A 14,748-nucleotide genomic window follows, 5' to 3' on the forward strand; every position below is an offset into this window, starting at 1 on the left:
GGGCTGTCGCAACACACAGCTTTAAAACCTAATAGTAGTAGTAATCATATGCTGAGTTACATAGAGAAAGAAGGAGTCTGACACCACCAACCAAGAGTAATTACTGTGGGATTAGTTATTTCTGCTGAGAGTAATATACAGTGGTACCTCTAGTTATGAACTTAATTCATTCCGGAGGTCCGTTCTTAACCTGAAACTGTTCTTAACTAGAGACATGCTTTCACTAATGGGGCCTCTTGCTGCCACTGCACCGCCAGCACACTATTTCCGTTCTCATCCTGGGGCAAAGTTCTCAATTCGAGGTAACTCTTCCAGGTTAGCGGAGTTTGTAACCTGAAGCCTTTGTAACTTGAGGCGTTTGTAACTCGAGGTACCGCTGTGCTTTAATGTAGAGGTGGAATAGAGCTAGACTTCAAGTTTGTCACATCTACTTTGATTTTTGATTATTATTTTTTTACTAAAACCCCAGGATCTACAATCGAGCCAGGTGCAAAAGGCATAACCATTTTTTAAAAACAAAACAAAACACAGGGTACCTCTGAGCATATTCTGAACCTAGGAATGTGTTTCTAGTGCCAGAACTTAACTGACCTCACAGTCCTTTCACACAAAAACTACTACTGACTACCTTTCTTCATTTAAATAGCCTAATTTAAGTGAGAAGAGTAGTTTCGTTGTTGCTGCTGTTAAACAATTTAGAGTCACAAACCTTTGCAAGTCTACTGCAAGTCACCCAGAAAATGAACAGTAGGTTTGCTTTCTGCCCACTCCTGTCTTTAACCAGTTGTTTTAAACCAGTGGTTCCCAATTTGTAGTCTGCAGACTCCAGAGGGTCTGTGATACATACCCAGCAACTGTCCAGGACATCCCATTTTGCAGGGCACCCAAAAATATGCAAGTCATTAGACCCACACAGGAGTGGCCTGATTTTGTGTTGGGACATGATGGAGGATATGGTGACACCATTCACATAACAAAAACTACCACAGAGATATCAACATTTTCAAAAGTAGGGAGTCCGTGGCTTGGCTTTTGGAAAACGGGGTCTGCAGTACTTAGCTATTTGGGAACCACTGATCTAAACTATTAGTTTGCCCTTTTTACTGCTTTTGAATTATTAGAACACACTTTCCCCTAATAAGATGAATCAAATAATAAAGTGATAGTTCAGAATAAAAGCCTTCCAAACCTCAGTTTCTGTTAGAACAGAAAGCATTTCTTGGATTGCGTTGCTTAAGAGAACCATACTTAGGATTTCTAGCTAGTTGCATACGTCAGAATAGTAGTAAAGACATAACTGATGCCATATGGCCATAGCAGAGGATCCATAATCAGATTTAGTTTTGCATTTAGAAGTCAGTTCTTATCTCTGACTACCATGTTTCATGTTACAGCAGCAGATGTTCAGCGAGACTTGACGATAACATGCAAAAACAAATTCTGATCTAGAAGACGTCCTTTGGATGCCAATATATGAAACAACGAATTGGAAACCTAGATAGTTTATCTATTGGCGTCTGCCTTTCACACATCAAAGGAAAGGAAAAACAGGAGTCCTTAGAGCACCTTTCCTGAATGAGCTTCCAATAGTTTGTGCTGTGCTTTTCACATAGTAGGGAAGGGCGTGCCAATCTCTGACTTTTGTCTTCTGGGTTTCTGAGGGTTTTCCTGTTATTCTGTCTCTCACAGCTACAATAAACCTACCATTAAAATTGTGGACTGGTCACAGAGGGCAAACGGGCAAATTTAGCAGGGGATCAAATACTTTCCCCCTCACTGTACATACTGAACAAGAAGTACCGAGGATACCTAAAATTAGTGGAATGTCTTCAAGTGGTCAGCAACTTCTTAAAAAGTCTACATTTTGTCATCCAATCTAGGAGAAACAAGAACCTTCTCCTTTATCTCTGCTAGCTGATGCTTGTGATGTGGCTGGCCTGTGATCATTATTGTGGTCTTCTAAAATCACATGGTTCTGTTCTGCCACCTTCTCTTCCCAAGATATCTCTCTTATCCTTGATGATAGTTGGCTATTGTACTTCATTGTATACTTCATTGATGACGGGAGTACCTGGCTATATCTCTGCTCTTTGGAAGGCTCTCTATTATCCGGAAAATCCCCCCTACTGGGAACTATTGGTGGAGCTGATTCACCTCGCATTCCCCTTTCATATTTGCACCTGTTTTTGAAGTCAGTAAATGATTTTCTTTCCTGCTGCAATGTGTGTCCAGCCAGAACTAACGCACAAAAATTGGAACAGAGGCGCCTTAATGTTGCTTGATGTTGTATATGTAGTATGCATATATGGCGTAGTTATCCAGAAGCTGATGTTGGTATGGCAGTAAATGTTTTTAGATGTCAAGTAGCACAAGTCATTTTTCTTCTTGTTGTTTAAGGGTATCTATCTGCCTTTGCGGACAATTAGGCAGACTGCTTCTTTGTCTCGATCCTACTTAGCCATTCTTTATGTCCTCCCCCCCTTTCTGTAGGCAAATTAGCGTACAGTCAACTTCAACTTGTAAATAAAGCTGTAGACTTCTCTGTGTAGTCTCGTACAATACCAAACAACTGCTGTTCATTTTGGAGGCTAGCCAGCAGCAATTAAGCAAACTGCATCATTGAGACTGTGCTAGTCTCCGTTTCTCTCTTAATATGAAAAGACCATATCTTCTTGAAGATGTTAATGATTCCAGCTAATGAAACTGAAAATATTTCTTTGACCAGTGCTGTCACTTCACCTCCTCTGTCGCCGTTAATCGCTACTTTACATCATGGAACACTAAGAAATGTGTCTTGATTCAAGGAGACCATCTATTTGGCTGTATATGCTCTAGAGAAACTTGAACTATTCCTTCCTTGACCACATTTAGTTGCCATAGTAATATGATATGAATTATTACTGCCATAGCACTGCGAGATGAAATTTGCCAATCTGAATTCCTGCACATTTCCCATTCATTTCAAAGGTGGTGAGCATCTGACCGTAGGAATCTTGTTAAAACAAACAACCAATGATTGTTAAAATACAATTACTCCAGTTAATATCATTCTTCTCTGTAAAGATAAAATTTGAGAAATGAGTTAGATCCTTGTACATTTAAAAAAGAAGAAGATCCTTGTACGTTTTTAAAAATTAAAAATAGTGTTGCAAACCTACAAGTTATGTAACTTTATGGGTGCACATGAATGGTGTTTTGTGATGCATTATGTATGTGTGTTTGTGTGTATAGTACAGCATATGCAAATACGTAATGTAGATTTTATACAAGTTATTGCCTGTAAAAAATATGTTAAAACTACACCAGCTCCTCAAATTTGTTTTGACAGGTTTCTCTTAATATTGCTCTGGAGGCCTTTATGATCAAGCCATCTAGCTTCATGGGGATGACTTGCACTGCCTTCCAGAAAATATCTGCAGATCCAGACAGGTCACTGAGCCGCAACACAGGGAACAGGGAGACAGACCAACATTTGAATTTTAAGTGCAATGCTGGCAGTCATAGTGCCTCTGTGGTTAATTTCTCTCCAATGGTAAGTGGTATAACCAACGAATACACTGAATTTATACATAAAATAGTTTGCATTTTGCACTGAAAGCATTTGGAGCAATGAGGATAAGTGATCTGAAATGATGAATTGAACTTCCTTCTGGTTTTGCAAGTGCATTGGCAATATTTCTTACAGAACTGTGTGCATCAATTTAAGGACACACCCCTAATACTTGATGTTGAATCCTAAATGTTGCATTGGTTGAATGGTGAGAACAATGAAAATAGTGTGAAAGCATGTGGGACTTTTTGTGGTATGGAAGTAAACTGGACTGAAATGCCATCAAACCAATGGCCTCCAGCAAAAATAGTTGCAGGCATCCTGATCCTGGCCCAGGGGCAAGGTGAGCCAAAGTTGATTAAATCCATCTAAGTCTAATTTATGGAGTAAATGTATGATTTACTCAGGGTTCACTTGATTTATTAGTAGAAGTAATATTGAATAAATATATAAATCACATTTCGCTTTTGTCTCAAGTTTATGATTTTGCCAAAGGATGTAGGTATATATTGAATGTATGTAGGAATGGGGATTATCTTTCCTTTACTAGAAAGCAGAAGTATATGAAAGCATCCAGATACTGAAAAAGAGTTGCTAGTTGTGAGAGGATTTGCTGCTGTTTGTTCAGCTGTGATTAGGAATTGTTTTATGCAATTTCCTGTTTGTTATGTACTGTTTCCTTAATGACGTATATTGAATGTTTATATGAGGCACTTTGAAAAATTTGTAAAGGGGGGTCCATCATATGTTCAGATGATTTGAGCAATGCTAGACAAGTGACAAAGAAATATTAAACCATGTTTGGAAAGGCACTTCTATTTTATGAAATGTTACGAATAATAGAATAATATTAGCAGTTCTGTTAATATATATATATATATATATATAGCCTGAAATAATCTAAGAAAGCAAACAGACACGAGTTCCTTAGTGGGATGTATTATTTGTATCGAATAATGAAGCAGAACAATTAGATTCTGATCCAGTGCTAAATAGAATTTTGCATTTGGCTGAGCATGTTATTGAATTTAGAGTGTTCCAAGTTGAAGTTCTTGTTATCCTTGAACGGAATCTTATTTTAATAGGCTTAGTTTTTGAAGTTTTGAAGAATTCTGTGTATTATAGAACATTTCCCAAGCAAATGTTGAAAAGCTGGTTCTGGAACTCCTCAAAATCTTTAAATGTGGTCATCCCTCCTTTACCCTTCTGTGCTTTTCAGATTCTGAGAGAAATGTGGCGCCCGTTGTTTCAGTGATTACTTTTTAAAAACCCATCTAAAAAGCCACATCTCAGTATTGCGGGATGTGCCATAATAGAACAGCTCTTAACAAGTGAAATACTGCATATATTTTCTGTAATCTTTTAGAAAGTATTCAAAATGGTCCTGTATTTGAGGAGGATGGATTCTATCCTATCCTTGCTACTGATGTTTCTTCATGCTAGTTCAGTTGAATGCAATTGTGGATTAAGATTTTATTTTAATCAACCCTGTAGCACAATGGGCCAATACATCTGGCTGTTTAACCAGGAGGTTGGAGGCTAGAGCCCACACAGAGATGGCTGTGGGCAGGATTTGTGCATTGCAAGGGGTTGGACTAGATGACCATCAGGGTCCCTTCCAATTCTCCAATTCTGTGATTCACTCCACACCTCCCAGGGTTGTTGTGGGGATTAGATGAAGAGGGGGGAACCATGTACATCACCTTGAGAAAAAGGTGGGATGTAAATAAAAAAAGGGGAGGGAGAAATGGATTTAAAAAGCAAGCAAACACCCATGCATGTTAAAAACAAGGAAACATTTTACGTCTTGTGCCATAGGCCCTAAGTGGCTTTAGGCAAAGGCAGTGAGGATGGAGGCCCAGTAACTTGGCTGAGCACACAGCCCTCTAGCTTGGAGGTGACACTGCAGTCTCTTCCCTATTGCACCAGTATCCTTCATTCTCATGTTGCTGTTGCAGGAGGAAATCTTCCCATTTTAGGAGATTGTCCATGTGTCACGTTAAATGGTTTCACTGGTGCCAGGGACTACAGGAGTAAGAGAGAGAAAAGGTGGGGATGATCTAGCGCTGTGCTGGATGTTCTTTCCACTTTTCTCTCTGCTACGACCTTGCTCTTCAAGCAAGCCACAGAGGCCAATGCCAACCAGCCAGCCAGGGAATTGTGCCATCTCATTTCTAAGTGCTGTTGTGTGTTGTAACCAGAGCAAAACATTTGTTCATATTTTTCAGGTACAGAAAATTAACATTTTCTCCAAATATGTTTGCTTGCCAAGTACTGATGCCTCTTTCTTTTTCTTATGACAAAGCAAAAATGGAAAACAAGTGATTAGATTCCCTTCCTACCCAAGAACATGCCAGGCATCTTATCTTAACCTATGGCAGAACATTTTGTTTGAATAAAACCTTGGCAGTATATCACTTTATAAAGAGCTTTAGCAAAGTTTAATCTTTTCTTACGTGTTTTTGCCCATGTTTGTTGAAAACGTCCAAGCCAAATTTTTGGTCAGGCTTGGATTGTCATGATTTGTTTCAGTGAACTAAATATTTAGCAGGTGAAATTTTCAGAAAAGTACAACAGAAAGCCCTTTTTTTGGTTCCATAATTGAAAAGGTAAAGTTTAATTCAGAATATTCAATTAAACTGGAATCCATGTTATGCCTTGCTGCTATAGCTGGTCTTCTTAAAGTACATGAAACAGTTATGTTTGCATAATTTCAAAATTCATTGATTTTCTAACTATCCTCATTGGGGTGGGGGGCGACGACGACAAGACAGTTGCCTGCATACATTTATCTCAAAATCACCACACATGCAAAATTAGCTTTCTCAAAATACCAAATTAGTAAAATCTTTATTATTTCCTTATCATAAAACCAAAACCAAAGGAACACTAAAGCTGCATAAAAAGAAAATGAAAAGTGGCAGAAAGGGCAAATGTTTGTTTCAGTAACAAAGTATTCCTTTTGTTGGCGATCCGTGTGAAAGCTCTGAGTTGCATTTATTGAAAAACAGAAACAAAACTTTTACACAATAGTTTCCCATTGTGGGGGAGGTGATTCTGACATTGTTATATGCTTCTTGGATAACTTCGGCACTTGGGGCCCATCACAGGCTTCCTCCGATTTCCCCAGGGCTGATAAAATGTCTCTTTTGCAGCTGGCCGTTAGATCCATCCCTGGCCGGCTGCTGTGGATGGAGGGATATTCTGCCTAAACCATAAAATTTGAACTGCCCAATCGGGGGCAGGCAGGTGGGCAGAGCCAGGGCAGCAGACTGGAGTGTGGAATTCTTCACTCTGGTCAATAGGTTTATGATGAGGCTGCCACTTTGCTGAAGCTAAGCAGGTGTGGGGGTGGGCAGTGTTCAGATGGAAAACCCCCTGGGAACTGCCACCCTTAGTCCTAAATTCATCATGAAGAAAGCGTGCTTGGACCTCAAACCTCATTCCCACTTCATAAGCCATGTTTTATGAAGCCTCAAATGATTATCCAAGCCGGGAAATACATTGTATGCAAAATTTGCTACTTACATGGTAATCTATGAAGGAACTTGCCCAGGCAGGCACATTATGTGACCCATGAGAGCAGGCAAATAACCAGACTGTGCAACGGTGATGGGATAAAATCAGGCTAAATCTTATTGACAGCAGCAGGCAGGGCAAGGATTGGCATGGCATTGGGTCCCAAGGATCAGTTCATCATTCCAGAAGCCCCGTGTTGATGGAATGGATCCGCTGGGTTTGGATCTCTTCAAACCTGTATGATGGGAGTTGGCCAGTGTTGAACCTTGCCATGGTGCAAGCCAAGCAAGAAGAGAAGAAGAAGAGTTTGGATTTGATATCCCGCTTTATCACTACCCGAAGGAGTCTCAAAGCGGCTAACATTCTCCTTTCCCTTCCTTCCGCACAACAAACACTCTGTGAGGTGAGTGGGGCTGAGAGACTTCAAAGAAGTGTGACTAGCCCAAGGTCACCCAGCAGCTGCATGTGGAGGAGCGGGGATGCGAACCCGGTTCCCCAGATTACAAGTCTACCGCTCTTAACCACTACACCACACTGGCAAGCAAGGTCTCACTGGGGTTCCAGGGTGCAGATTCCAACCAGGCAGATACCAAACACACACTTGGATTTGCCATGGTCAATCCTCCCCTCAGACCCCTTATGGGCCATCCCCCAATACTATGTTGATCCTGACCAATGTCATTTCTGACCTCATACGAACAATGTTCTTCCGCCTAACAAAGAAAAGCCATAAATTCACTGAGGGAAAGGCAGAAAACACCCAATGAAGTGCCAATCAGGTTGAGAAGAAGGGGAAATCATTTCCAGCCCTGTAAACCAGCGACCCAGCATTGCTCAGTGAAGGTTCTAGCCCGAGGGTGGGCGGTCAGGAAGCTTTCAAAGCAAACTGGCTGTGAGCTCCAGGGGAAGCAACCTTATATAGGCTTTCCCCTCCCCTCAGCAGCAAGGGCTCATGGGGCAGTTTTTTCTCATGAGCCCATCACTCAGAGAAGATACTGGGCAAAACCTTGCCCACTATTTTGCTGCAGTCTATGGGCCCCAGCACCTCCGGGCAGAAGCGTCTTGTGCTTATTGGGCACAGAACGGTGCTAAAAGGGATAAATCTTTGTTCCAGAGAACATTTTAAAAGCAGCATATGCAGCATTACCATCAGACCCACACTATGCCACATTTTGGGACATAAATATATGTCCTGTGAGTTTTCTGAGAACACATTCAGCAGGCTAAATTAGCACCAGTATTTTATATGCTCAGGTATCATAACAGTTGACAGATGAATGAAGCTGAGTAAAAATTGAAATGACTGAAGTGTATTTTATTATACTCTAAAATATTAGCACTGTTAGTGAATTCTGAGCAAACCAGTATAACCCAAGTTATTTCTTGCCATTCCCTGTGCCAGCAGCCTTAGATCTTTCTACTTATGCCTCTGTAACAGCTCCCTTGTGCAATATTGAAACAATAGTACAGTGTAATCTATTGGTAAAATACTGCTGTGAAGACAAACACACACACATACACACAGTAATTCGGTAAACATTGTGTGTGCAGGATCAGGGCCTGTGCTGTGACCTAGTCTGTTCCTTGGAGGTAGAAGGGATTTCTAGGCTTAGGTTTTGACATCCTTCTTTTTGGTTAGGGTAGATCCTTAACTCTCAACCTCTTTTTAAGCTCCAGGTACAGCTAGTGTACATTTGAAAACCTTTCCTACTTGATAATACGAAGACATAAAGCACAGAAACAATGCATCCGTGGTTAAGTTGTCTGGCATACTTAGTTATTTATTCTAGACTTATTTTACCTTGCAAGTGTAGTGGGCTGTACCAATATTGAATGTGCAAGACAGAGCAGAGTGCAGCGCAGTTTTCATTTCTACACAATTGCACATATGGATCTTTGGATTATGGCCTAGAATTTCTATGACTGTATCCATTAGAGAGAAGGCCGACATACTTACAGTCTTATTTTCAGGCTGGCTTGATATTCAAACTTTAAAGCAGTGTATTGATTTTTGATTCAAAATTAAAGCGCAACACTGGTTCTCAGCTGCCACGTTAATTAAGTCATGCCCCTTTTTTGTCCTTAAACATTCAAATAGTAATAAAATAAAATTCAAAAATAATATAAACATGTAGGTATGCATAGTACTGTTTTTAAAGGGTTTGATCCTAATAATCATGAGACCATTTCTCCTTAATAATAATAATAATAATACCACACCCATCTGGCTAGGTTTCCCCAGCCACTCTGGGCAGTTCCCAACAGAACATTTAAAACACAACAAAAGATCAAACATTAAAAACTTCCCTAACCAGGACTAAACTAGGCTTCCTAACTTCTCTTTTACTCTGTATTTTTTAAAAAGCTCATATTGACTGCCAGGTTGTGGGCTCACAGGAAAGTTGTGGTGTATGGCTGCAAGATTGCAGGTGAAAGGGAAATCATTGGAAAGTGTGGGTCCCCCTTGCTCAAGCAGAAGCACCTGTTTGCTTGCACTAGATGTTGTTGGATCCCAGCCATATTCTTATCAATGTTCTGTAGGGTTCTGCTTTGTGCTTTCTGCATAAATTTATAAAACCAGTTCAGCTTGAAACATTCGCTATAAAGACATCTCTTGTAATGCAGCTTGACAAATCAAAAGCACATTTTCACAGTGGAAAAAGAAACCATTAATAGCAATAGAACTGAAAACTCAAAAAAAAGAGGAATGTATGCATTTCTTGGCTTTAATTTTAACTACTGTGAGATACGTGGTCTGGAAGAATAGGCCGTGCTTGGCTTTTAAAGAATTCATGTGATGGTTCGCTCACCTTGGTCTGATATGGCCTATCAAAAGAAAAGTAAGACTTTTCCTTTCCCACTCACTGAGACCTGCCTGAAATTATCTCCAGCATTTCCTTCCTTACATATTTATTGTTGTTTACTCATTTAGTCGTGTCCAGCTCTTCGTGACCCCATGGATCAGAGCACGCCAGGCACGCCTGTCTTCCACTGCCTCCCGCAGTTTGGTCAAACTCATGCTGGTAGCTTCAAGAACACTGTCCAACCATCTCGTCCTCTGTCGTCCCCTTCTCCTTGTGCCCTCCATCTTTCCCAACATCAGGGTCTTTTCCAGGGAGTCTTCTCTTCTCATGAGGTGGCCAAAGTATTGGAGCCTCAGCTTCAGGATCTGTCCTTCCAGTGAGCACTCAGGGCTGATTTCCTTAAGAATGGATAGGTTTGATCTTCTTGCAGTCCATGGGACTCTCAAGAGTCTCCTCCAGCACCATAATTCAAAAGCATCCATTCTTCGGCGATCAACCTTCTTTATGGTCCAGCTCTCACTTCCATACATCACTACTGGGAAAACCATAGCTTTAACTATACGGACCTTTGTTGGCAAGGTGATGTCTCTGCTTTTTAAGATGCTGTCAAGGTTTGTCATTGCTTTTCTCCCAAGGAGCAGGCATCTTTTAATTTCGTGACTGCTGTCACCATCTGCAGTGATCATGGAGCCCAAGAAAGTAAAATCTCTCACTGCCTCCATTTCTTCCCCTTCTATTTGCCAGGAGGTGATGGGACCAGTGGCCATGATCTTTGTTTTTTTGATATTGAGCTTCAAACCATATTTTGCGCTCTCCTCTTTCACCCTCATTAAAAGGTTCTTTAATTCCTCCTCACTTTCTGCCATCAAGGTTGTATCATCTGCATATCTGAGGTTGTTGATATTTCTTCCAGCAATCTTAATTCCGGCTTCGGATTCATCCAGCCCAGCCTTTCCAACGATGAATTCTGCATATAAGTTAAATAAGCAGGGAGACAATATACAGCCTTGTCGTACTCCTTTCCCAATTTTGAACCAATCAGTTGTTCCATATCCAGTTCTAACTGTAGCTTCTTGTCCCACATAGAGATTTCCTTACATATACCAGAGCAGTAAATGTAAAGGGCCCTGGATGGTTAAGTCCAGTCAAAGGCAATTATGGGGTGGGACGCTCATCTCACATTTCTGGCCGAGGGATCTTGTGTGTGTCCCCAGACATCTTTCTCGTTCATGCAATGAGGCTGGGATGACTAAGCCACTACTGGCGAACGGAGGACCGTGATGAGTGCCAGAGCACATGGAAACACCATTTTACCTTCCTGCCGCAGTGGTACCTATTTATCTACTTGCACTGGCGTGCTTTTGAACTGCAGAGTACAAATATTCAAATGCTGATGCTAAATTTATATTTCATCTATAAATGTGATGAGCAGGAAGGGCACATTTTAAAATTTCTTAAGTTCCAAAATCCAACTGGACAGTACGTTTTGGTTGGTTCCAATAAAATTAACAAAACGTTATGCAATTCAATTGTCTGCTATCTTCTCCTACACTGGCTTTGCTTAACATTCTTTAGGGACACAAGGAAGCCTCCATAATGGTTGGCTATGGAACTTTTCAACCAGTTTTAGTAGGCTATGGTTTTGCTGCAATTCAGCCGTTCGTTCATATTAAGTTTAACTTAGGGACAGCTCAGTAATAACATTGACACTGCAAAAATATGTAGACTTCTGTCCTTTCGTACACTTGCTTTTCTTTGACATATCATTACCTCAGACATCAGAACTATTGTCTATTTTTTTATATATCCCTAGTTAGAAGCCATGTATATATCATACATATGCTGAACTTAGAAATATCAGTACGGTGTTACGTTGAAGGAAAATTATTTAATCTTTTCAGGCTGATATATTTCCTGCAAGCTTGTAGCCACGCGCAAATGTTTTTTAGTATTGAGCTGACCTACGCAAATGATATTAGTATTGATTTTATCTCTCAGTAGTAATCACATGTCTGATAATAACAGACAGAGATTTTGTGGAGACACAGGCACCTTGCCTTGTTTCATTGTATTTGTCTCTCTCCGCTTAGATGTTTGCTTTATATATTGGAATAAGACCTTATCGTGGGTGACTGTATGACATTATACAAAACAATATAGAGGTATCAAGGCCAGCTCTGCCTTTGCATCAGTGACAAAATTCTTATTAATGTTGAGGATGCAACAGTATGTCTGTCAATCACATAGGTGCTGCACTGCTGTAATGCTGCAAAATATATCATGTTTACAAGGTCTAAGGGTACTGTAATCCCACTTATGTCCATAGTGATCTCTTTCTCTGGTGCCTAGTTATGGTCACCTGTGGCTTTACAAACTCTGCACAGTTTGCAGTTAAGCAAGAATGGTGGCGTTCTCCACTTACTTTAAATTTGTTAGTGGAAATACAAGCTGCTGTACTATCAAAGAAAGAGCCAGAAAGCATGAACTAGAATAAAGGGCTTTTTGCAGCTCATTGTATTTAACAAACCTTCATAACTCATGAATGATAACTGCAGTAGTATTTTTCCACACTAATGAAATGAGGCATGTTGAGCTATGAAGTGTCAGTGAGATGTCAACAGATGGGAGCCAACACACTTCTTAAAATTAAATACATTTTTAAAAGTGATGAACTAGTGTTCAGATTTCACTGCAGAGTGCGTTGGTTTTTTCTGCAGTCAAGTAATGAGCCTATGAAAATACGGGAGAAACTGTGGCCGCTGTGTCATATTTGTATTCTGTACTGTAGTGTGCAACTATCTTATTTATAAATTCACACACACGGGATAGGCAATGGTCTGCTTAAAGAAGTCACTTCACTGAAATGATGTAATCCACTCCAAAATTGCTTTGCATTCTAAATAAGCAAAGCTCTTTTCATCAATTTTCGCTTTATTCATTGGTAGTATATTCAGCCCTGCAGCAGAACTTTTTGCACCTGTATCAGGGGATTCACTTGATGCAAAGTGCATTACTCTGTCGTGGCATGCACAGTTCCTTGGAGTAATTACTATAACCACACCATCCTTCAAATAATTCCATTGATATCTCTGTTTGCTTGAGGTTAGACCAGTGGTTCCCCATTGGCTAACTGCTGCAGACCCCCTGTTTTTCAAAACACAACCCTTCCACACTGTAAAGGCATCAGGACGATTCTTAACATAATATAAGCAACCAATAAAACGCATTTTGAAACTCAGTATCCAGATACATCAAAACTAAAAACACCAATCTCTTCGGAGCTTCATGGGCTTTAATATGATATGTCACATGATGGACTTACTCTAAATTTTAAAGTTAAGTTACAAAATTTTTAATTTTAGGGAGTGATATTAGGGTTTTTTTAGAAATTAAAAAAAACTTTTAAAAATGTATTGATTATTTAATATTTCTAAGAGCTACCTGAAAAATTTCTTCTTGGGATCTCAATGGGATCTCACACACACACTGTACATACATGTCTGGCTTACTGGGTTCTATTTAGGATAAATGAGTCTTCTTGGAGTAAAAGAAAGCAGAATAAACAAGACTTCAACTATAATATCAGTTGCTTCGGGCATTTCTTTAGAAAGGTATTCAGTTAAAAGGTGTCTGAGAAACTAGTCAGGCTTTTCTTTTAAAAATGTGTTCCAAAGGAGTGATAGCTTGCTATCACATGATAGAATTAATGCTTTGAAAGAACTCTTGTTAGTACTTCGTTTAATGAAGTACAACAAAATACTTATCAAACAAAATTGGATGACATGAGGTAAAGAAGTTGGATCACTTGATATGGAACGACCCATTTATGGGTTTGCATTCTGTGCTAGTTCCACTCAGACCAGAACCACTGAAGATTATGGACGTGTGTAACTTAGGTCTATTAATATCAATGAGTCTACTCTGAGTAGGGCTTAGTTGCAACCCAGTGAATCTGACAATTTAATAGAGGATTGTGAAATCCCAGCTTTTATGTACATCATCCTGATTTACCTCTTTAAAAGTCGCAGAGTGTACTTTTCATATACAACGCCACATTGATTTCATATAACTTGTTACAATATTCTTAATTCATTGATTTTGCTGTCTCTTCATAATTCAAAATATTGTGTTAAGACTTGTATCATTTGCGCTAATGTAAAAGCTGCTTGCAAGATTTCCCCAAATGCATTATCCAGGTGATTTATTTATCATGAGGCAAGAAAGCTAAATTGCAAAACTCCTTCATGTGCAATGTGATGGTAAATAATAGCCCATATTCTAATTAAGAAAAATTTGATAATAAACATGCTGACATTTTAACAGTTAATAATGCAGTAGATTAGCTTTTAGAACATGCATTTCGAGTAAAATTAATGGTATCTATTGTAATATTGCACAAACAGGATCAATAGTAATGCAAGAGCCTTCAGATAACTCTCTCTGATTGAAAGTTTTCCCAAGGCAAGGATTTACCCGTAAGTTGCAAAATGAATATGCAGGTTCACAACCAAATTTTAGATCCCATTCAGCTCCTTTGTATGCTGATGAGCTGATGGAAAGAAATGATTGGGCCATTGACTGGAGACCAAATCTCTCTTACACACACACACCCCTTGATATCTGTGCCACACATTGAGAAAGGGCTCCTTTCTAATGGAGGGGAGCATCTCTTTATTTTGCTGCATGCTGAAAATGTAAAATAGTGGTACCCAATAACAACTGCTGCAGGTAAAACAAAAGACTAGGCTTTCCCCCTGAATCTAGTTTACTATGTTAAGGGTTGGTTGGTTGTTGTTTTTGTATGGAGGAGTTGTTATTATTATTATTATTATTATTATTATTATTATTATTATTTTATTTATACCCCACCTTTTT

At 39.6% G+C, this 14,748-nt stretch overlaps 1 protein-coding gene across 1 annotated transcript in view; it reads left to right on the plus strand.

The window, feature by feature from the left end:
* The window catches only part of ADGRA1 (adhesion G protein-coupled receptor A1), a 310,905-nt gene that overhangs the window by 159,389 nt on the left and 136,768 nt on the right, over nucleotides 1-14,748 (plus strand). The window contains exon 12 of the mRNA XM_081007127.1: nucleotides 3,329-3,532. Within this exon, the coding sequence (XP_080863253.1) occupies nucleotides 3,329-3,532 (204 nt within the window). The remainder of the gene's footprint in view (nucleotides 1-3,328; nucleotides 3,533-14,748) is intronic.

This window comes from Podarcis pityusensis (genome assembly GCF_964106645.2).
Source record: "Podarcis pityusensis genome assembly, chromosome: 5".
Classification (NCBI taxonomy): Eukaryota; Metazoa; Chordata; class Lepidosauria; order Squamata; family Lacertidae; genus Podarcis; species Podarcis pityusensis.